Source organism: Danio rerio, chromosome 10 (genome assembly GCF_052040795.2).
Source record: "Danio rerio strain M-AB ecotype USA chromosome 10, GRCz13ab, whole genome shotgun sequence".
NCBI lineage: Eukaryota > Metazoa > Chordata > Actinopteri > Cypriniformes > Danionidae > Danio > Danio rerio.
In genome coordinates, this window is record NC_141030.1 from 6,034,494 (window position 1) to 6,056,291 (window position 21,798).

A 21,798-nucleotide genomic window follows, 5' to 3' on the forward strand; every position below is an offset into this window, starting at 1 on the left:
ATGCATCGAAATTAAACTTTTCAGATTCTTAAAGTGCTTAGCTGTAATTTTACGACCCTCCCCTGCTGTCCTAAGCCACGCCTCCTTAAATCATGAACTCGCAAACGCGCACTGATTTGTAGGCCCATCCGGAATCTGCGCATGCAGATTTTCCACAGATTTCTGCAGATTTTTAGCTCATCATTAATTTATTTACTTAAGTTAATGTGTGTAAATCTATATTCAGTTTTTTAATTAATTTCAGTAATAATATTGACTAATGTGAAAATGTTCATCTGATTTATGTACAATGCGGTGTTTACAGTAATTTCTAATATCAAATCTAATTGGATTTTCAGTTTAAACATTAAAGTTAAAAAATATATATTGTTTTTTATTTCATATATTAAGGTTTTAGGTATGATACTCCCAAAATAATTCCGCCGACTTTTATCAAAATTCTCAGCAGAAATAGCAAAAAAACGTCCGCAGATTCCGGCTGGCCCTACTGATTAGATATAACAGTAGATCATGTCATTCACCAGTTAATAAAACTGATGTAGACACACACTTTATCAAGCGTAGTTGTTGACAGGCTAGCGTGTGCGGGAATTATATTTCTTTAAAACTGTGTCAAAGGCTGTCACTGTTCAGAAATGAACAAATGTGTGAATAAAAATCTAATTTCTCCTCAGTATAGCTGGTTAGGCGGAAGAACACATTTACTTTAGTTTGTTTTAAAAAAAGCAGTGCTAAAAACAGAAATATCCGGTCATCTTTTTACATTTATTACATTTTTTTACTTATGTTTACATTACCACAATAACAAGTGACTTTTCAGTTTCAGTTGTGCTCGCTGATTCTCGTACATCACCTTTTCAACTTGAACAACTAAACGAATAGTTATGTCAATTTAACCGACTATATTATTGATGCTGTAAAAGGCTCTCTATGAACTCGAAAATAGCCAATCTTTTGCCGGACGTTTTCAGTAGCTAAACAACACTTCCGTGCATATAAACCCATTCATAAACAAGAACACAATCTACATAAGCTTTGCGTGGCTAAAATACTGTAGCTTTAAAACATACCTGTCTTAAAGAAATACTTGTGTATCCCTTCAGATTTGTTGTTTGAACTGCATAATGTCATTGCCCTCCAGCATGCAAAAGTAATTTTGATATTGATTCAGGGTTTGGAAAAGTTTTGATTCTGCATTTTTTGGCAAGAGCCCTTTCAGAAACAATCTTTCTGTTCATACATACAAGGCCACGTTGGTCTTTCAGAAAGAAGTTCGGGTTGACTATGAAAGTATAATATAAGACTATACAAGTCCACTATGAAAATCCATTGCAAAGTTGGTGGGACGGAGTTTTCAGGTAACTGTTTGCCACTGAATCTTCACATATTAAACACAAGATGTTCCAATGTTATTTAATCCTTTATTTAATCGTCACGATGCTGTCAGTCGTGCGTTCACCATCGCTAAAGAGCATGCATTCTCAGAGATGAAACTAATATTGCAGCTTATGAAAAGAACGCTATTGCCAACCCAGGCTGATTATGGAAACGTAGCCCCGCGGATGTTACTGGAGACCACGAAATACGTCCCGGGAGGTACATATTTGTGCATTTTTTGTTTTCGCGAATCTGCGAGAGGCTGCTGTGCGGGCTTTTTCGCATCTCGAACGCCTCTCAGGAGCGCGCGCCGTTTGCGCCCGCACTGTTTTCACGTGAAAAGAGACCGGAGGCCGCTGTCGAGCGACTGTCTGTCCGACTGACTGAATTCAAGTGCCGTGCGACCCAGCCACCCTCCTACTCCTCCTCCTCCTTCCCTAAACCCAAGCGACGATTTACAAAAGCTGTCCAGAAAAGAAAAGCAAAAGCCTTCGTCCAAATTTAACAGCGTTTTTGGGATTTCACCGCATTCTCGCCCCGCCGCGAACTCGTCCCTTTTATTATTTGGATTCTGTTTTTCATCTTACCTGATTTCTGGAACCGCTCTTCCCCGGACTCAAACCCGGTTGTCGCCGCAGCCGGCTCCTCCTTCTCCAGGCCTCCGCTCCGCCCACGTAACACTACAAGCTAAGCGGACAAACTGGTTGCGGCGGGAAAGCCCTCCTCACGGAGGTGAGCCATCAGTCGGCAAGCACGAAGAAGAGGAGCAGCGTCACACCGCCCCGTAGCGTTCGCTCGAAAAAAAACAAAATGCGGCCATACGTACCTCCGGCCACGTAAATCGCGGTCCTCAGAAACGTCCGCGGGGCTACGTTTTCAAAATGAGCCTGGGTTGGCTATTGCTATTGAGATGACGTATGCAAATAATAAGTTATATGGCAATATCATCTGTGCAATGTCAAGACATGAGAACAGCACAGTTATTATTGTTAATTTAATAATCAGTTCATCTCATTCACGTCAAGCAGTGCATGCAGGGCCAGTGAGCGCATACAGATTTTTGTTTATTTGTTAGTTTTGATTAGAGTAATTGCAAATGCAAAAAATCTGTTAATATAAAACGTGTAGTAGCGGTGCTACCAAGAAAAAAGTTAATTTCGAGCCCTGATAGTGTAGAATGGTAAAATACAGTTAAAAACCCAGGAAAAACCTGGTGCTTCACAACTGCACAATGAAAACAGCTGGATGGAAAAACGATTTCAGTTGATATTTTTGGTTATTTTTCTATAGCTTCTTACCAGTAATACATGTATGACTGTTGCAAATACTTAATAACCTTTCAAAATGTGCAACTGATGTCAGATTTCTACTTTCTGTGTTGTTTTATTCACTCCAATGTAGAGTAACTGCGGCAGTAAGTGTGTTTGATGAGTGGTGGTGTTCCTGCTGTTGACATTTCGCTCTGTTTGCATGTTTTTGGACTTCTGATCCTGCTGTGTCTCTGATCACCTGTCTTCCTGCTGAATGTCTATCTGATTCGCAGTAAGACAGGTGGTGGCTGTGTGTGTGTGTTTCTGTGTGTTGTTTAAAGCGTGATTAAACAAACAGTGCAGGTCTATGTTTATGTCTCCGTTTCATCATATCCTGTTTGAGTATGACTCTTTGGACGTATATATGTATATATGCCTCTGCCCTGCCGTTGCTGTTACTATGGTGACAGAGAGAGCACATAATAGTGCATTGACGCATCTCCCAGGAAGCCCAGCACCACCGCCTACGCAGCCGACTCAAGGCCACAAGATAAAGATGATTGTTGACTTAAAGTCTGCGCTTTGTCACTAAGAACCATCCATCTGGGAGCGAAGTGTGTACACAAGAACATAGACATGAATTCATTTTGAGTTCTTGGTCCTACATATAGACGGTTCTCACGATCTTCAAAAATAATCCCAGAACAAGCCCTGTAGTTTCGTTAATTCATTCATTTATTTTCTTTTCAGCTTAGTCCCTATATTAATCTGTGGTCACCACAGCGAAATGAACCACCAACTTATCCAGAAAGTTTCACACAGCGGATGTCCTTCTAGCTGCAACCCATCACTGAGAAACATCCATACACCCTCATTCACACACATACACTACGGACAATTTAGCCTACCCAATTCACCTGTACCGCATGTTTTTGGTCTTGTGGGGGAAACCGGAGCATCCGAATGAAACTGACGCGAACACAGGGAGAACTTGCAAACTAAACGTAGAAATACCATCTGAGGCTCAAACCAGCGACCTTCTTGCTGTGAGGCCACAGCGCTACCTACTACGCCACTGCGTCACCCCCCTTATTTACTTTTTAAACACAAAAATTTGATGAAAATATATACAATTCTCTTTTAGACACACCAAGTGGTATGGTGAAAAGCCTTGGAGTAACGATTGATAACCAACTAAACCTCTCTGACCACATTTCCAGAACTGCTCGATCGTGCAGATTCGCACTCTATAACATCAGAAAGATCCGACCCTTTTCATCTAAACATGCAGCTCAACTCCTTGTTCAAACTCTTGTTCTCTCCAAACTGGATTACTGCAACTCTCTACTAGCTGGGCTTCCAGCTTACTCTATCAAGCCTCTTCAGCTTCTTCAGAACGCAGCAGCACGAGTGGTCTTCAATGAACCTAAAAGAGCACATGTCACTCCGCTACTTATCCGTTTGCACTGGCTGCCAGTTGCTGCTCGCATCAAATTCAAAGCTCTGATGTTTGCCTGCAAAGCGACTCCTGGCTTTGCTCCTTCTTATCTGCTCTCACTGCTGCAGATCTATGTGCCCTCCAGAAACTTGTGTTCTGTGAATGAACGTCGCCTCGTGGTTCCATCCCAAAGAGGGAAGAAATCACTTTCGCGAACGCTCACGTTCAATCTGCCCAGTTGGTGGAATGAACTCCCTAACTGTATCAGAACGGCAGAAACGACTAAAAACTCAAATATTTAGTCTCCACTTCACTTCCTAATCTGCAATTGCCTCTCTGGATATACCACTAACTGTTCTCCAAAAAAAAATGTACTCAAAATTTACAAAAAAAAAAATTTACTAAAAAATTACTAATACTTTCCTTCTTAGACTTTACAGGCCTGAAACTTGCCTATAGCACTTATTCATTCTTGCTCTTATAGTTGTGTAAATTGCTTCCTTGTCCTCATTTGTAAGTGGCTTTGGATAAAAGCGTCTGCTAAATGACTAAATGTAAATGTAAGTTTTAGGTTAGTATCTTGAGCTAGAGCTCAAAATGGTGGAAAATGTCAACTCTGCTATTGTCAACTGCGTTAGTGATTTAAAAAGTTTAAAAATAAGTTAAAAAACAATTAGTAAGAGAATCAAATCTGCCCTATTAAATTTATGGATTTAGGTTACTCTAAATTATACATGCTTGGAAAATGCTTGAAATGTACCTGAAATTCTGATTTGAGTCATGAGCTTTAGAGGATTGATTGTCTGTCTGTCTGTCTGTCTGTCTGTGTGTGTGTGTGTGTGTGTGTGTGTGTGTGTGTGTGTGTGTGTGTGTGTGTGTGTGTGTGTGTGTGTGTGTGTGTGTGTGTGTGTGTGTGTGTGTGTGTGTTGTTCTGTTGGTTATTTTTATACTTGCTGCTTTGTAGCTGTACTTTTTTTATTTTTTTATTTTGCTAATAGTTTGTTCACATCTCGTTGTTTTCCTCCTCACAGAGGCACCTCCAACGATGAGATGTGTAACTTCTACATCATGTACTACATGGACAACACCCATGCTGTGCCTTACATGAACTGCAGAGATGATAGCAGCAGTGAGCTCTTCAGAAACATCCCTTCAGAGGCCAATATTCCAATCCCGGTCAGGCCAGACCATATGATGTCCATGAAGCATGAATCTTCTCCTCAAAAAGGTACCGTACAAAATCAAACACTTCAAGATTTTTCATACACAACTCTACATGTAGGCAGTTGAAACAGAGAGCTTGTGGAATCACTGAATGTTGCTATGTTTTTGGGTAACTCAAACACTGTTTTTCTTAATATTCTCATTTGCTTATTTGTCATTTAGATGCTGTGGAGCTCCAGGAGCCCAAGAGAGATGAGGAAGTACAGGATCAAGGTAAGCTTTTAAAATAATTCATAAGAGAATTTTGTCCATGAAACATAGTCATTACTGAAATATCATTACAAATCCCCCTCTATAAACAGATGTAGAGGTTAAATTATGCTTTTCAGTAAAACTATGGTATACACCAGGGGTTTTCACCCCGCCCCACTCCCAAGTTTGTCCCAATTTCACTCGCCCCACCAGGCACCCCTCCCTCCAACCAGAAATATAATGTATGTGCAAACATCATTCACATATTACTTCCTGTGTTTAAAGTCTCAATTACATTGAAACATAAATACACATTTTACCTGATTCAGTGTGATGGCTGAGCCTGTTTTTGTGAGGACAACATGCTAATCTGTGGTTGGATTTCGGACAGGACTAACTGTAAATCCTCTTCTTGTCAATAAGTGTGAGCCATAGCCTTTGATACATATGTACATACAGAAAATGCTGCTTCGCAAAGCCAAGATCGCAGAGCCCTGACGGTGCGTCAAACGTTGAGTATGTTTACATGGTCATTAATACTTTAATACAATTAAGACAATACTCTGATTAAGAGTCTACCATGTAAAAAGCGATTACCCTAATCCGACTAAAGTCATAACTGAACTAAACAGAAATGGAATTAGGGAGTATGGATATATTAGTGGCATTATTGAAGTAAACACCCCAATTAAACTATTACTGTCATGCAGGACACACACACATCACGAAATGCGGAAGTTTTTTTCTTTCCATTTGGCGTGCGGTATCAAATTCCATTAAAACAACACTCTTCCACCAGTCCTTACTTCATATTCATGTCAAGTAACCCAGTTTGTCAAGGGGGCATGAATGAAAGGTTCATAATTGAAAGTTAAACTGCCGAACTGCAGTTAAAGTAAAAAAATTTAAGATAAAACACAGAAAATTACACGAAACTGCAGGCCAGGCCAGAATAAAAACAAAAAACCCGCCATGTTTAAAATACACAGCCGATGAGCCGAGAGATTACAGCGGTATTACATATACGCATAATAACGAGCTATGGTCGACCCGGGCTCAAACAAACCTTGTCATCGTCTTGATGAACAGTCACAAAGCCAAGAAGTACAGCAGATTTACCCTGTGCCCCTTAGTTTTTTACGAGCCAGTCTGAATCGCGAGCGGTTTCGCTTTCTTCCTTGCGCTCGCCGCGCATCTATATCTGAAATAACAAACTTTTTGGACAAACGCAAGAGTGAAGCGTGAAAAAAAAGGAGAATCCGGAAAAAAAGGAGCACATTATTTCTTCAGCATACGTGAACAAACTGCCTTGTTTTAATTTTTATCATCACCTTTTGGACTATTACGAACTGGGAATGACGGAATGACTCTCTAACAGAGGCTACATGTGCTGCTGAAGATTACAGACACAGATGAGAGGTTAGCTCTGACTGTAGGCTATACTTTGTGTTGTTTTTAAACCTAAAAAAGGACTTAAATGTCTGCTGTGTGTAATTATTCTGTAGTTGGTAACGTATCGGAGACTGTAAGGATCTGTATGTGTTCATATATGTTGCATTTATTTATTTAGTTTATATAATCACAGACGTTACAGTAGGCTATGTCACACTGTCATTGATCTGCAGTTATAATCAAATCCTGTTCATAGAAAAGTTAGAAATAAACATTTTTACAGAAGTGTTTTTGTGTGTAAAGCATCTGTTTTGTGAGAAGTGCTTCTCATATGATATGTAAGTGACCCGTACACCCTTACTGTAGACATTTTCTTGAGCGAAAATTACATCGACTGAAGCTTTCTGTCGTACACCACGCCCACCAAAAGGTTAGCCTTGGTTGTGTGCACGCCAGCCTGATAACGGTGACCCGTACCGAACCGTACCGTACCGTACTGTACCAGTCAGTGGAAACGAGCCACATGTTAACCTAGTCAGTAGTGTCCTCAAAGTAAGTGAAAGATCCAGAAGGGCACTTTTTTGTCAGATGTTCACCGGTTTTACTTTCAATCATTCACCGTCATTTATTTTAAAAAGCACCTGGTCCATTTTATTTGTGTATGTTTTACTCAAATGCATTAATAATTACATGTTACGTTAATCATATTCCCTCTAGTAACGCATAAACATCATCATCATAATTTACTCGAGTGCACGCCTCAAATTCTTGCACCACTTTAATAGGTGCTGGCGCGCCCCACAGTTTGAAAACCCCTGGTATATATAGTAGCATGGGTGTGACGAGACACTAAATTAGGTTCACGAGATAAGATTTAATAATCCTTAATGATGAAATAAATGAATGAAAAATAGATTTTTATTCAACTGAAAAAAAAATCACAAAGTACAAAACTAGTTAGGTGCTTTTTTAAACTCAACTTGTAATAAAGGTGATTTTACTTCTGTTTTAAGGATTTCTATGCTGTAAATGGCATGCAAACACTGCAAAATAATTTGCTTATATATGAATGGAAATGGTGTTTATATAGAATTTTAAATATCAGCCAAATATTTGCTAAGATATGAAGAAAAAATAGATTTTTATTCATTTTTTTAAATAAACTTGTAATGAATGTTATTTTACTTATATTTTAATAAATTTTGCCATAAAAGACATGCAAACACTGCAAGATATTTTGCTATAAACTGACTGGACAAACTCTGAGCTACTGGATGAGAGTATGACGTAAGGACTGATGGGAGAGAGCTGTTTTAATAGAATTTGATACAGCACACCGAATATAAAGAAAACTTGTGGAGTGCTTTACTGACTCAGTAGGTGCAGAGAATAGTGTCAAACAGCCATGTGTGTGTGGAATATCCGGTCACAAAATGCGGCTACAATTCCTACATGGTAATAGTGTGATTTACGCCATTTACAGTGCATCTGGAAAGATATTGATAGAGCTTTACATTTTCTAAAAAAATTTTATATTACAGCCTTATTCCAAACTGGATTAAATTAATTTATTTCCTCAAAATTCTATTTTCAAAGGTTGCTAAGATTTATTTTGTATTTGACACAGTTTTATTTGTGTATCTTCAAATGAATAGAAATGAATAAGTTTGTTTATGTCCTTTTTTCCTGTTTAGAATATGACTGAGCCTTTAATTGTCATTTATAAGGGATTTATAAAGCATAAATAGTCCTCACTTTAGATTAAAACACTGCTTTAAGTTGAGTTAATAAAGCATTTATTAACATAATAATTAACTATTAATATACATCTGAATAATAAGAATTGTAGATGTTAATTTGAATAGTTTATTAATCATTTACTAACTCATGCTGAATGTTCTTTGAAAAACACCAACTTTTCTAAATCACTGCTTTGTAAATAATGCGATACTTTATTTAGTAAAGAAAAATTATTATTTACAAAGTATAAAAGTACAATCATAAGCACATAATAAATGTGCTTATAAGTCAAGAATACAGCATTTGTAGCTGCAGTTATAAACTGCTTTATTAACATTTATTAACGTAGAGTTAATGGTTAATAAATAATGAATTCACTATTTCTTTAATAAACGGTTTATAGTGTGTAGTTATTATAAAGTGTTACCAGTAAGGCTAATAAACAGATTATTTCATGACAAATTATTTACAATGCAAAAGAAATAACATGGAAAGCACCTCTTTCCACCAACTAGTCCATCTGCAGGCAGTGAAAGCGCTGCAGACTTCAGGGATGTGCATTTTGAAGCTGTGTGCTTTGACATGTTTAAGTTCTGGTTTGAGTCTTTGAGTCGTCTTTTGGCTTGTTTGAGTTAATACTGCTCCGGTGTTTGAAGATAAACATACCAGAGCACGACTGCCTTCACAGCAACAACACTTCGGCAGGCTGTCACGAGTTCGGCTTTAAAAATACATCTCTCACCAGGCATTGTGCCATTTGTGAACATGGAAACCTCCATCTCTAACACCTAATCATCACATTGTGTGGGTCATGTTTCATCACCACCCTTTTGTATATATTAAAAGTGTGTTCATGTTCTCATGTGGCTCATTAAATAGTTATTATTGTTATTATTTTTATTATTATTATAAGCTCACAAGTTTTCATTCATTCATATTCCTTTGGCTTAGTCCCTTTATTCATTAGGGATCGGCACAGCGGAATAAAGCGCTAACTTTTGCAGCATATGTTTTACATAGTGGATACCCTTCCAGCTACAATCCAGTACTGGAAAACACCCGTACACTCTTATTCACACATATACACTACTACCAATTTAGTTTATTCAATTTACCTGTACCGCATGTCCTGGATGAAACCACAACAACACGGTGAGAACATGCAAACTCCACATAGAAATGCCAACTGGCCCAGCCGGGACTCGAACCAGCAACCTTCTTGCTGGGAGCCACCATGTCGCACTCAATTTTGTCATCTATAAATGCCTTTGCTGTTTAAAAATGGAGGGGTTCTGATTGGCTGTCAGTGTCTTATTTTCTTATGTAATAAGCACATGCAGGAGATTACCTAGGAATTGCTTGACAAACAAAATCTACAAGAGTTTTGCCTTTGATTAGTTGTCCTATTGACCTTTTTTACATATGAGTGCCTGCAGCCATTAGAATCTTTTTGGCTCAAGACATCCAGTCTCATTGACTTCTATTGATTTTTAGACAGCTTGTTATGCGGATTGATGTTGCAAACTGATATTCTCTTAATTTTTTGTATATTCGTGAACACACTTGTTTGTATAGCAAGTAGCTTGACCGTTTATTATTTCTAGTCATTTCAGGCAACTGAATCAGATGTTCTAATTTTTCCCTAGGTTTTATGACACTTAATAGGTAATTATTACTCTTTATTTAAGAGAATCATTTAAGGATGTTGCATATTATTCGCTTATCTTAAGTAAATGAAAGAGTTACGTGTTTCAGGACATAAGAGCAAGTAATAACATAGCCTATTTCGTTGCACTCAGTAGATATCCGCTTATAAAGCTCTACATTTAAAATTTCATTTTTACATATGTATGTATATCTGGTCATTTTCTGGGCCTAGGGGACGTTGGAAAGTTGCACTTTTGGTGATATAAGTGTGCTCAGCCTACGCTTGGCAAACTGCACATCAAGAGAGGGACAAGTTTAGCTGCTGTGGCGTTTTCCATACAGTCTCCCACAGTCTGTTTACCAGACACATGTTGGAGTTTCCTTATGAAGGGGAACATCGTGGTTACATCTGTAACCCATGTTCCCTGAATAGGGAACGGCGACATGCTTCTTCACTGCCACAGCACCTGAGTCTACAGCTGTTAGCTAAGTGATTGGCTATTCAGCAGGCAAATTCTTGTGAGCGAGCTCCACAGCAGACTGATATAGTGCTGATGACTCATTAAGATCAGCTGTGGAGCTGAAACTCCGTCATTTGGCATTCATTGGCCCATTTTCTTACTCTTCAGTGTGATAGGTCGTACTCCCATACCCTACCCCTATAGACACGTCTCCATTCTCTTTTCAGGGAACGTGGGCTACAGAGGTAACCAGAACGTTCTGTGATCAGTAGTAAAGTTTTGTGAAAATTTTTTCGATGTGAGCTTGGAGTAAAAGCGAGTTATTAAATGTGGTATTTTCACGTGCAGCATTTACTACACATAGCCGTTTTTCACTGAGAAGCTACGCAAAAGCTGTCATTAATGCAAAATGATTATCTCAATGTCATCCATTTAAAATGATTTTGATTTTAAACACGATTTTGTGTAGCTTGTCAGTGAACTAAGTGAGACTAATGCTGGAGCACATGCAGGAGATTACCTAGGAATTGCTTTACAAACAAAATCTACAAGAGTATTGCCTTTGATTAGTTGTCCTATTGACCTTTTTTACATATGAGTGCCTGCAGCCATTGAAATCTTTTTGGCTCAAGACATCCAGTCTCATTGACTTCTATTGATTTTTAGACAGCTTGTTATGCGGATTGATGTTGCAAACTGATATTTTCTTAATTTTTGGTATATTCGTGAACACACTTGTTTGTATTGCAAGTAGCTTGACCGTTTATTATTTCTAGTCATTTCAGGCAACTGAATCAGATGTTCTAAAACAATCGCAAAAACAAGCACTCTTGCGCACTGCAGAATAAGGTCAATAAACAGTACAGAATATTGACATTGTCCCAAAGGAAATTAAATATTTTCTCAACAAATCCTGTAATTCAGGTTTCACAAAGTGAACCTATTACTAGGGATATAGTGTTGTTCTTCATCAGGGGCCACTTAAATACAGTATTATTTTATTTTTACATTTTATTTTTTTAAATATATATAGTTCTTTTTTAGGAGGGTTCAACCTTTAATGGATAGAATTGTTCAGGGAATGGACAGTAAATAGTTTGGAGCAGAGAGAGGGAAAGGGTCGGCAAAGGACCTCAAGCCGGGAATAGAACTCAGGTCGCCATGAGCACTATGGTGCACTTAACCACTAGGCTAATAAAAAGGTTTTGATTTAAAAGCCAGCACTGACATAAGTATTAAGGTGGCAACAAAAAACATATTTTCCATTCACATTATTTTTAAGCTACTATTGTTTTGGGTGAGGAGATATTGTCATGACTTAACCCCAGTGGTAAAAATTTTTCAAATTTAGCTTGCCTTGACCCATTTATTCGTTGCTACCCTGCTGAGAGCTCAGATCTTTTACTTGGAGGCATCTCCACATGAATTAAAAACGGAATCCGTTAGCTTCCTATTTCTGCTCTTATTTTGGCTAAATTTAATCCCAATCAAATTGGATTTTCCTTTTCAAATGCTAAGCTTCAATGCCACTTAAAACTATTGCAATATCCAGACTTTTCCATATATTTGCATTGTAATGTGTTGATTTATTAATCTAATGTATGAACGCAACATATAAGCTCACAAATAGAACAGTGACTTGAGATTTGCTCATGCATTATTCACTCCTTAAACCACAGAAAATTCACCCCCTAAACCGCCTCCGAAATACTTGGCAATTTTCCCAAAAATTAGAGTCTAAGCCAGATTGAAAAAATAATTGTAATTAGGATTTTTTTTCTCTGAATAAATATCAACTGGATGTGTTTTTGCATTCTACACTCTCAGAAATAAAGGTACACAAGCTGTGAGTGGGGTGGTACCTTTTCAAAAGGTACAACTTTGTACCTAAAAAGTCCATATTAATACCTCAAGGGTACATATTGGTACCTAAAAGTACAAAAGTGTTTTCTCTTATCCTTCTTTGTTTTGCCGCTGCTCTTGCATTGGCAATAAAATTATTATGCTGCGTCCTTGGTTTGGACAGTGAAAGACTTTTTGTTCATCAGAATCTACACTACCTGACAAATCTTGTCATCGATCCCAGTTGTAAGAGCAACAAATAATAACTTGACTTCTAGTTGATCATTAGGAAAAGTGGCAGAAGGTATTTTTATCTAATGAATCATCTGTTGAACTGCATCCCAATCACCACATATACTGTAGAAGACCTATTGGAACCAGCATGGACCCAAGATTCTCACAGAAATCAGTCAAGTTTGGTGAAGGCAAAATCATGGTTTGGGGTTACATTCAGTATGGGGCGTGCAAGAGATCTGCAGAGTGGATAGCAACATCAACAGCCTGAGGAATCAAGACATTGTCTTGCCCATTACAATACAAAACCACAGGAGAGGGCAAATTCTTCAGCAGGATAGCGCTCCTTCTCACACTTCAGCCTCCACATCAAAGTACCTGAAAGCAAAGAAGGTGAAGGTGCTCCAGGATTGGCCAGCCCATTCACCAGACATGAACATTATTGAGTATGTCTGGGGTAAGATGAAAGAGGAGGCTTTGAAGATACCCAAAGAATCTTGATGAACTCTGGGACTCCTGCAAGAACACTTTCTTTGCCATTCCTGATGACTTTATTAATAAGTTATTGGGGTCATTGCAGAGATGTATGGATGCAGTCCTTTAAGCTCATGCGAGTCATACACAATATTCATTCTGTTTCCACTGCAGCATGACTTTATATTCTATTCTGGACATTTTTTCTGTTAAGTGACCTGACTTTTGTCCTTTTTGTTGCTCCAAGATCAAATGAAAATCTATAATTTTACCATACAATAATAATAATAATAATGCATTTTATTTATGATGTGCTTTTCTAAGACCCAAAGTGCTTACAAGAAATTAAAAAACAACAAAGCACAGTAAAACAATAAAAAATTAAATAATAAACACAGTAAGATTAAAAAAGATATCACAAATTAAAAACAGTCCTAAAAAGATAAGTTTGAAGTAGCTTCTTAAAACCGCCCAAGGAACCAGCATTCCTTATATGTGTGGGAAGAGCATTCCAATGTTTGGGGTGCGCGGTAAGAGCATGCCTTACCTCCCATGGTGCTGAGTTTGCAACGAGGCTGAGGACCTGAGGCAGAGCGTAGACAGCGAGAGGCAGAGGAAATGGATGTCAAGTCACAAATGTAACCCGGAGCTTTGTATGTTAAAATTAATGTCTTAAAATCAGTACAAGACTTGACGGGCAGCCAGTAAAGCTGTTGGAGTACAGAAGCGATGCGAGACCGAGATGAAGTGTGTGTCAACACACGTGCAGCAAAATTTTGTATGTATTGTAAAATCTTGAGAGAATTAGCTGGTAACTAAACAGAGAATTGCAAAAACCCAAACGAGACGTGATAAAAGTATGGAAAAGTCTTTCAGCATAGGGCCTCGAGAGGAAAGGACAAATGCAGGCTAAATTTCGAAGATGATAAAAGGCCGTTTTTGGTAAATGTTTAAAATGAGGCTTCAGACTAGCATAATTAGTGCAATATCTCAGTTGGTTCTTATTGATTATGGTCAAATCAGACTGAACTGCCATACGTTTTGAATTATTAACGCATAACATACACTGTAAAAAATGCAGGGTTCCACAAAATTCATTCATGTTGTCCCAACACAAATCAATTAAGTTAACTTAACACTTTTAACAAATTTATGTGGATTGAACATTAAAAAATTAAGTTGTCCCAATTAAATTTCAAGAATTGTGTTGTTTCAGCGGATTTTAAATAAGTAGTTTGAACAAGTAAAAAAAAACTTTTTTGAGTGTATTGTGATAAATTTAGTTAAAGAGCGGATGAGTTGTGCACCATCAGATAAAGCACAATTTCTAGAAACGTTGAATAAAATATCTCCATGCAGCAGAAATCTGCATGTGTAGTCAATTCGTAATTTTTGACATATTGGATTAATATTTCTGGAGTTGATGACGAGGCACAGTGTCCGTTTTAAAGGATGCATTAAACGTTTCTTTTCACCTCCTTTAATTGCCCACAATCTTTTGTCAGCAATCTGATATCCTGAAAAATGGCAAAAAATGAGTCATGAATAACATTCATGTTTATATAAGCGAACACTCAACACTGATGAACACTTCCCATGGTGTAAATTAGTGGAGCATATTCATCAAATATATTTTCTTACACTGTTTTTCATTAGTATATCATCATTTAATATATTCATTTACTTTGGATGTGTATTTTTATTAATCTATTTCTATAGTATTGTTACAGTACTAAAATTACAAAGGAATAATAGTATTTTTATGCAGCTATTGGAAAAATAAAGAACATATTAACATGTTGTTAGCCTGGGGCAAAAACTTTAATGAAATAGTGCAGCCATATAGGCTTTCTTCAAGCCTTTATTCCATTATTCAGTGCTAAGGAGTTGTCTGACCTAGAAATACTGAAATAGTTCAACTACTTCAAGTTGGAGGCTCAACAAAATGAATTTTGGCAAGATCTGTAATAGTATAGTATAGACAGGGGGGTTTTGTGGCCTTTTAAGATTCAGTTGCGTTGTGCTGTGGCACATTTGCTATTTACACTGACTTTGTCAATGGAAAAACTGAACTCTTCACTAGTGAGAAAACAGACCATCTGCAGTGTGAGCCTCCTCCATTTGGCCTCTTTACTTTCTCTTTACTTTTACTCTTCTTTACTCTCATGGAGTAAACTCACTTCACTGAAGGCATTCATTAGCCTACATATTTAATTTGGTTTGTATATTAAGCAATGTGTAACCCTAAGACCAGATTTTGGTCGGTCAATGGCACGGCCTATTTTAGTTCCTCAAAATAGCAACATGCCAGCAATGCGCCTTAACACACCTCCTTTTTACACCAGCACGCCCATAAGTCAACAAAGTGGCGCAAATGGATTTGCTATTTAAACAACGTGACCCAAAATGTAAAAACTAATGTTGTGCTAATCTGAAAACAGCTACAAATTGTGCCAAACATGTTTTGCGTCTTGTTACTTAGAGTGTATAATAGGGCCCAGAGTGTTGATATCGTAGAACAGGGATCACCAAACTTGTTCCTGGAGGGCCGGTGTCCTGCAGATTTTAGCTCCAACCCTTATCAAACACGCCTGAACAAGCTAATCAAGGTCTTACTAGATATACTTAAAAACACCCAGGCAGGTGTGTTGAGGCAAGTTAGAGCCAAACCCTGCAGGGCACCAGACCTCCAGGAACGAGATTGGTGACCCCTGTCGTAGAATATCTAGAGTGTCTTCTGTGTGTGCACAAATACATCCCAAGATCAATCACCCTAGTAAAATGGTCAGAGTCAGTCCTGGGAAATTCCCTGGGGGAATAAAAGGCAGGACCATTGCCATAAGGACTGTTTCATAGTGATGATGCACATGTCGTTTGGAGTGACTGGAAGATTTAGATGCAGGTCACGACAAAAGAATCTCAACGCCGGAATGAAGTAGAGACCATGGATGTTCTCACTATCCACGCTAAAACTGACACATTGTCCTTTAGCGAAATGAGACACAATGTGCTAGTTTAATAATCAAACCCCCCTAAAAAACTGTGAACTGCAGTGTACATTGAGTACATTCTAATGTTGTGATTCTTTACGTGATCTTTCGGCGTGTATTTTTTGTATGCTATTTTTTCACTATTGGAAGTAGTCATACTTGATGCTCCTTTGGTCGTGCTTCATACCATGTGAGAGGAACTTACAAGTCTCACAAGCTCCTGATCATTTTTAAACATGTCAAAGGAGCTGTCGGCTTGAATTTGTGAGAAGTGTGTGGGTGAGCAATCTGATCTGTCAATCTAATTGAAGTGGACCAATCAGGGAGATAAACTCACTGAAAAGTGAGAGTTGTGTTGAGGTGTGTTATGCATCATGGGTACAGCCACCTGTTAAAAAACATACTGCCACCAAACCATTGTTTAAAGGACTTAGCTTATGATTTGATTACAAAGCCAATTGAAGGGAAACTTTGGTACATTGGATATTAACTAATAGCAATCATACAGTGGCTGGATTTTTCTGATGTACTGTTACGAGTGTGCAGCATAAAGTAACGTTTGACTGTTCGAAAAGTAAAAATCCCAATACGATGATTATCTTCACATAAGACCTACTGCAGAGAGTCTGTACTTTGCAGAAGTTTGGACAGTCAGTGGTTTGTGATGGTTGATGGAATATTTCAACAGCCTTGGGAAAGATAATCAATGGTTGAATCCAAACACTTCACATGATATCAATCCAAGAGTACAGATCTTTTAGGTAGTAGAGTCCCCATTCTTCCTTCTAAAAGTTTGGTGCCACTTAGAAAAGTTCAATATTTTCTTCATTCAAAATGATTCTGGCAACATCGGCAGATCTATTTTGACCTATTTGTTGCTTTTTTGAGGTTATTGTATGAATTTTATTCCATTCTTCCTAAAAGTTAACATGAATCAGAAGTTAGGATGTAATGATGTATATCCAATTAAAAAGTTCCTGAAGTGAGAAAAAATGTAGGACGGTGTTTTTTTTTTTTTTTTTTTGAGAATTGATTGGGTTGTTAAAGAATGGGCGTTGCTACCAAAATGGAGGAAGATTGGTGAATGGACAAAAGCAAGGCACACACTGATAGCTCCAACCCAAATACATTCCATGAGACCAGAAGACAAGAAAAGTTGTTGCGATGGGGGAGGAAATTCTTTCATAAAAGATTATAAAGGCAAATTAATTTTTACTAAATAACGAAGTGCAAATGCTGTACATCATACATTGTTTATAACAAGCACTATTACTTACATATAAAAATAGGAAGAATATATTTTAGATAATACATTTCAAATTCTATGCCAAGTTCAATTGTATTTGTTTTTATTACATGAGTCTATCAACCTTATTCTTCACAAACGAGCAGGCGACACCATTTGAATATTTTAGGCTTGAGACTTACAGGCTCATTCACTTTCATTTATTTTTAGATCTTAGCAGCTTGTTATGCTTCTTGACTTTGAAAACAAATATATTTTTTATTATATTATTCTGCTTTGTCTGTATATTCATGAATACACTTGTTTGTAGAGCAAGTAGTTTGACCAATTCCGTTTATTATTTATAGTCATTTCTTCCATAGGCAACTAAATCAGAAGTTTTATAACATCCCAAAAAAATGTGCGCTCTTCCGCACTGCAGAATAAGGTCAATAGTATTGTACCCTTTTCTCGATGTGAGCCCCTGACAGTCAGAAATTGACATACCATACCACAGCCAATTCTGTTTTTTCAGTCTTGATGATGTCCACAGCAATTGCGGTTTGTGATGCTAGTAAGGATTTAAGAACTTAAAGAGCCCCTATTATGGGTTTTTGAAAATGAGCTTCCATGTAGTGTGTAACACAGCTCTAAGTGAATAAAAACATCCGGCTAAGGTTTAAATCTAAAGGTGCACTGTGTTAAAAACTATTGATTCTTTAGTGATATTGTTGACTCAGAGTCGAATAAATGAATCGAGTTGGGTTCGTATCTTTAGTTTGATCGCATCAACTTCAACACGGTACATCACCAAATATGTAGTTCCAGTTCTGGTAAAATGTGAACGCGCTTTCACTTCAGACTCTAGAGGAGGTGCGGGGAATCACAGGACTGATTATGACGCGAAGATGACGCGGCTTGTGATCACGTATCGATTTTAGATCAGTGCTTGTACTGTATCTCTCAGGTTAAATCTGTATGAGGCTGTTCACATATCGTGTCCAAAACCACAAAAAAACATAACGTGTGCTTCTTCATTTAACAATTTTAAGTACGTTTCTGAACTAGTGATCCTTTGCTGTTTGTTGCTATGGCCACCATCAACTGTTCCTCACACACGCGGTCAATTTTCAAAATAGTTCAACTTTTGCCACAGTGTGGATTAATAATGAATGTGTGTCGTTGTTATTACTTGGGGTTAGGGTTAGAAGTAGAGTATATGCTGGTGTTCAACTGCATTGCTTTATTGCATTCCTGCATTGGGCTCTCACATACTTTCTGTTACCTCATACTGTAGCCGTTGTAGGCATTTCTTTCTGTCTCGCACTGAACGCAGTCGACCAATCACAACAAACTGGGTCATCGGACCAACCACTGCAGATTAGCTTCGCACTAAGGATGGGTTTGGGAACAAATTAATCATTGAACGAATCATATGGAATAATTAGGTAAAAATAAATGCATATTAAAAGAAAGTGTTTTTTGACCGTGCACACATATCAGAATGTTGTTGGAGACCCCCAAAACCAAAATATGACCCTTTTTAATGCAAAGTAGGGGCTCTTTAAAACCAGTTATAAGATGTTATCAGACGTGAAAAATCTACTTTTCAAGCTATTTGGACAAATATATGTGTATATATAGTGTATAGACCATCATATTGGGGTGATATAAACACACCCAGTCCTTTTTTTTTTCAATTTAACAACATAAAAACGGTGGACCAATTGGAGCGGTTTTCAGACCAACCGCAACTTTACATAGGAGTGCGGTCCCCCCGCCCACCGAATTGATTGACAGCTGCGCGAATTAACATGTTCCGGTAGTCAAGTGTATATGTCAACAAGACCAGGCAGACATACGCAAAGCAACCGGGAATCAAAGGTCTGTTCTGTTCGCTAGGATCAGCAATCATCATCAAATGTGATTAAGAGTAAGTTTCACATGTTTAAAGTGTTTTAAAACAGAGCACGTGTGTAATTAATTACAGCGTTTTACTTCAGCTTTACTTCATCAGCACAGCCGCTTGTCAGAACAATTATAAAAGAAGACGCTTCAATCCTGGTTTGTGGAAGTTAAATCAGGTTTATTTTGTACATTAGCATAACAGATATCCACACAGCAGCGGAGGTTAGCCTGTATCCTGTCACACTTGAGTGCAAAAACAGTGCTAAGCGCGCTCTGTCTGTCTGCCTGTCTGTGTGTGTGTGTGTGTCAGCTGCGGTGTGCGTGTGTACCTCTGTATGTGTGTGTGTGACTCATCAATGCAACTTCACAACAAATTCTGATTAGTAAAGATTAGTTCTTACTGTAGTATTTCTCACAAACGCTACATGAGACCTTCTTCCTTTAAGTCTCTCTGTTGTCTGACGCAGCCGAGGGAGGAGATTAAAGCACACGGGAAGGTACATAGAAACAGTAGGCGGGCAGAACTCGGCTTAAAAGCGCAGTACAACAAAACCACCCCCTGCTGGAAATCAGTATAAAACAGCATCTTGTAAAAGGTATAATGAAAAATCTGATGGGTGTTTTGAGCTGAAATTTTATATACACATTCTAGAGACGCAAAAGACATATATTAAATCTGAAAAAAGGGGTAACCTAGGTGCCCTTTAATAGATGTACTGTATACATAAAAGGCCTTTGAAGTTGCACAATAATGTCGTTTTTACATAAGATCTTATTGGGTGTGCGGCATGTCAAACAATCTGATTGGACAAGTTGTAAAGGACAGACAAAAGTATGACGATGTTTACCCACCCCATTGATTATGTTCAATACTCCACCAGCACAACCTCCCCTTCTCCACTCGAATGACTTTCTCACTTTTCTATTTACACCACCATTCCTCTTTTGTCTTTCCGCTTTTCCTCCTCTGTTTCTTCCTGTGCAGGTGACCTCTATTCCCTTCTTTCTAAACTGCTGGGGGAGAGAGAGGACCATGTCCGCATACATAAGTACAAACCTTCAGAGGCGGCTCGAGCCCAGACTCTTCTGCTGGCAGAGATTGATAGCATAATGCAGAAAAAAGACCTGGGCCGGCCACGTTTAGGCTACAAAACAAACGAAGATGCAATTCTGGCGAGAGACAGAGTGCACAAGTTCCACCAGTTAGAGTCCACTGTCAGCCCCTGGAGGAGCAGGACTGTTCCCGCCAGACTGCCGACCACAGGGGCGGCTCAAAGGGACCAACAAGGTGGGTTTCGGCCTCATTTGTTTACGCCTGACTAAAAGCAAGGACGTCAATGTATCAAGTGTCTCCACTTGTGTTGTGTGGACAGTGAGCTTTCACCACATGGACCGCAGTGTCAGCTAAGACGTGACTTGGTCTCCCACATATCCATTTGTTCTCCATTTGAAGCCTGCCTGCCTCCATCCATCTCACTGCTATCGTTTATACTTATGGTTGTGCTGAGTGTTTGCTAAGTGTGCAGTGTTTGAGCATGTGGTATTACTGATTCTCTAATGTCTGAGCTGGAAACATGAGAATAGATTTCAACATGCTTTGCTTTCATCTAGCTGGTAAAAAAACACCTCTGCAGGCTAGATGAACCATCCGCACACGTATTTGGTTTCCCCTTATGATACAGGTACATGCTCAGAGTATTCAGCTCTTACTTTTTCACATTATATTTACTGAAATTCTTGTTTCGTGAGAGCTTATTCAATTTCAAAGGTTTTCAGAACTTTAAAGGTGTGGTCACATTTACTGTTGCTCTGTCTGGGCAACAAACTGTAGTTTGTTCAAAGCTTCTATGTTTTAAGAACAGGGAGATTATTGGGTTCTTGGGAATCTGCTATGGAGTGGATTTTTGTAGCTTTCCCCAGTGCTTTGCAGGCAGTTACTTTGACCACATGGATTGATATGTTTTTAAATTTTAAAGACTGTTCCCCACCACATGGCAACCTCAAAACTATATGTTAGCATAGATTATTTTTTAATCTAGATTAATCTCACTGTAATCTTGGAATTAATCTAGATTAAAATGGCTCATTTGAATTCTGCCGAAGGCATTCAGAATATGTTTGCTACCTAAAAAATGACTAAAAGTAAGACTTTGAGAACGGGTTTCTCGAGCCAGGTGGCGCATTAGACCAGGGGCTCATCTCCTGTTTCCAAAATGCATCACAAACTGCTTGAGAAACTGCTCTACTATGAAAGCTGGTGATGAAAATAAATTATGTTCAATAAGACATACTTGTGTTTACTAACTGTTTATTCCGTTAAACATGAATTTTGAACTGTAGGCCTACATAAGCTCATTTTTGATCACCTTAATCTCTCTAAAGTCATGACTGAATTAAACAGAAA

General features: G+C 38.3%; 1 protein-coding gene and 1 long non-coding RNA gene across 6 annotated transcripts in view; one reads left to right on the plus strand and one right to left on the minus strand.

Annotated features, from left to right (window-relative positions):
- The window catches only part of LOC147834982 (uncharacterized), a 184,121-nt gene that overhangs the window by 146,283 nt on the left and 16,040 nt on the right, over nt 1–21,798 (minus strand). The window lies entirely within an intron of this gene.
- The window catches only part of pam (peptidylglycine alpha-amidating monooxygenase), a 94,736-nt gene that overhangs the window by 47,635 nt on the left and 25,303 nt on the right, over nt 1–21,798 (plus strand). For 3 of the 5 annotated variants that reach the window (XR_015500755.1, XM_087270103.1, XM_087270104.1), the window contains exons 13-14: nt 5,097–5,293; nt 5,452–5,502. Coding sequence is in view for 4 of the 5 variants with exons in the window: in XM_087270103.1 (XP_087126229.1) it covers nt 5,097–5,293; nt 5,452–5,502 (248 nt within the window). In the remaining variant the exon portion in view is untranslated. Of the gene's footprint in view, nt 1–5,096; nt 5,294–5,451; nt 5,503–20,379; nt 20,683–21,798 lie in introns of all 5 variants that reach the window. The other 2 variants (XM_087270101.1, XM_087270102.1) reach the window with 1 other exon arrangement.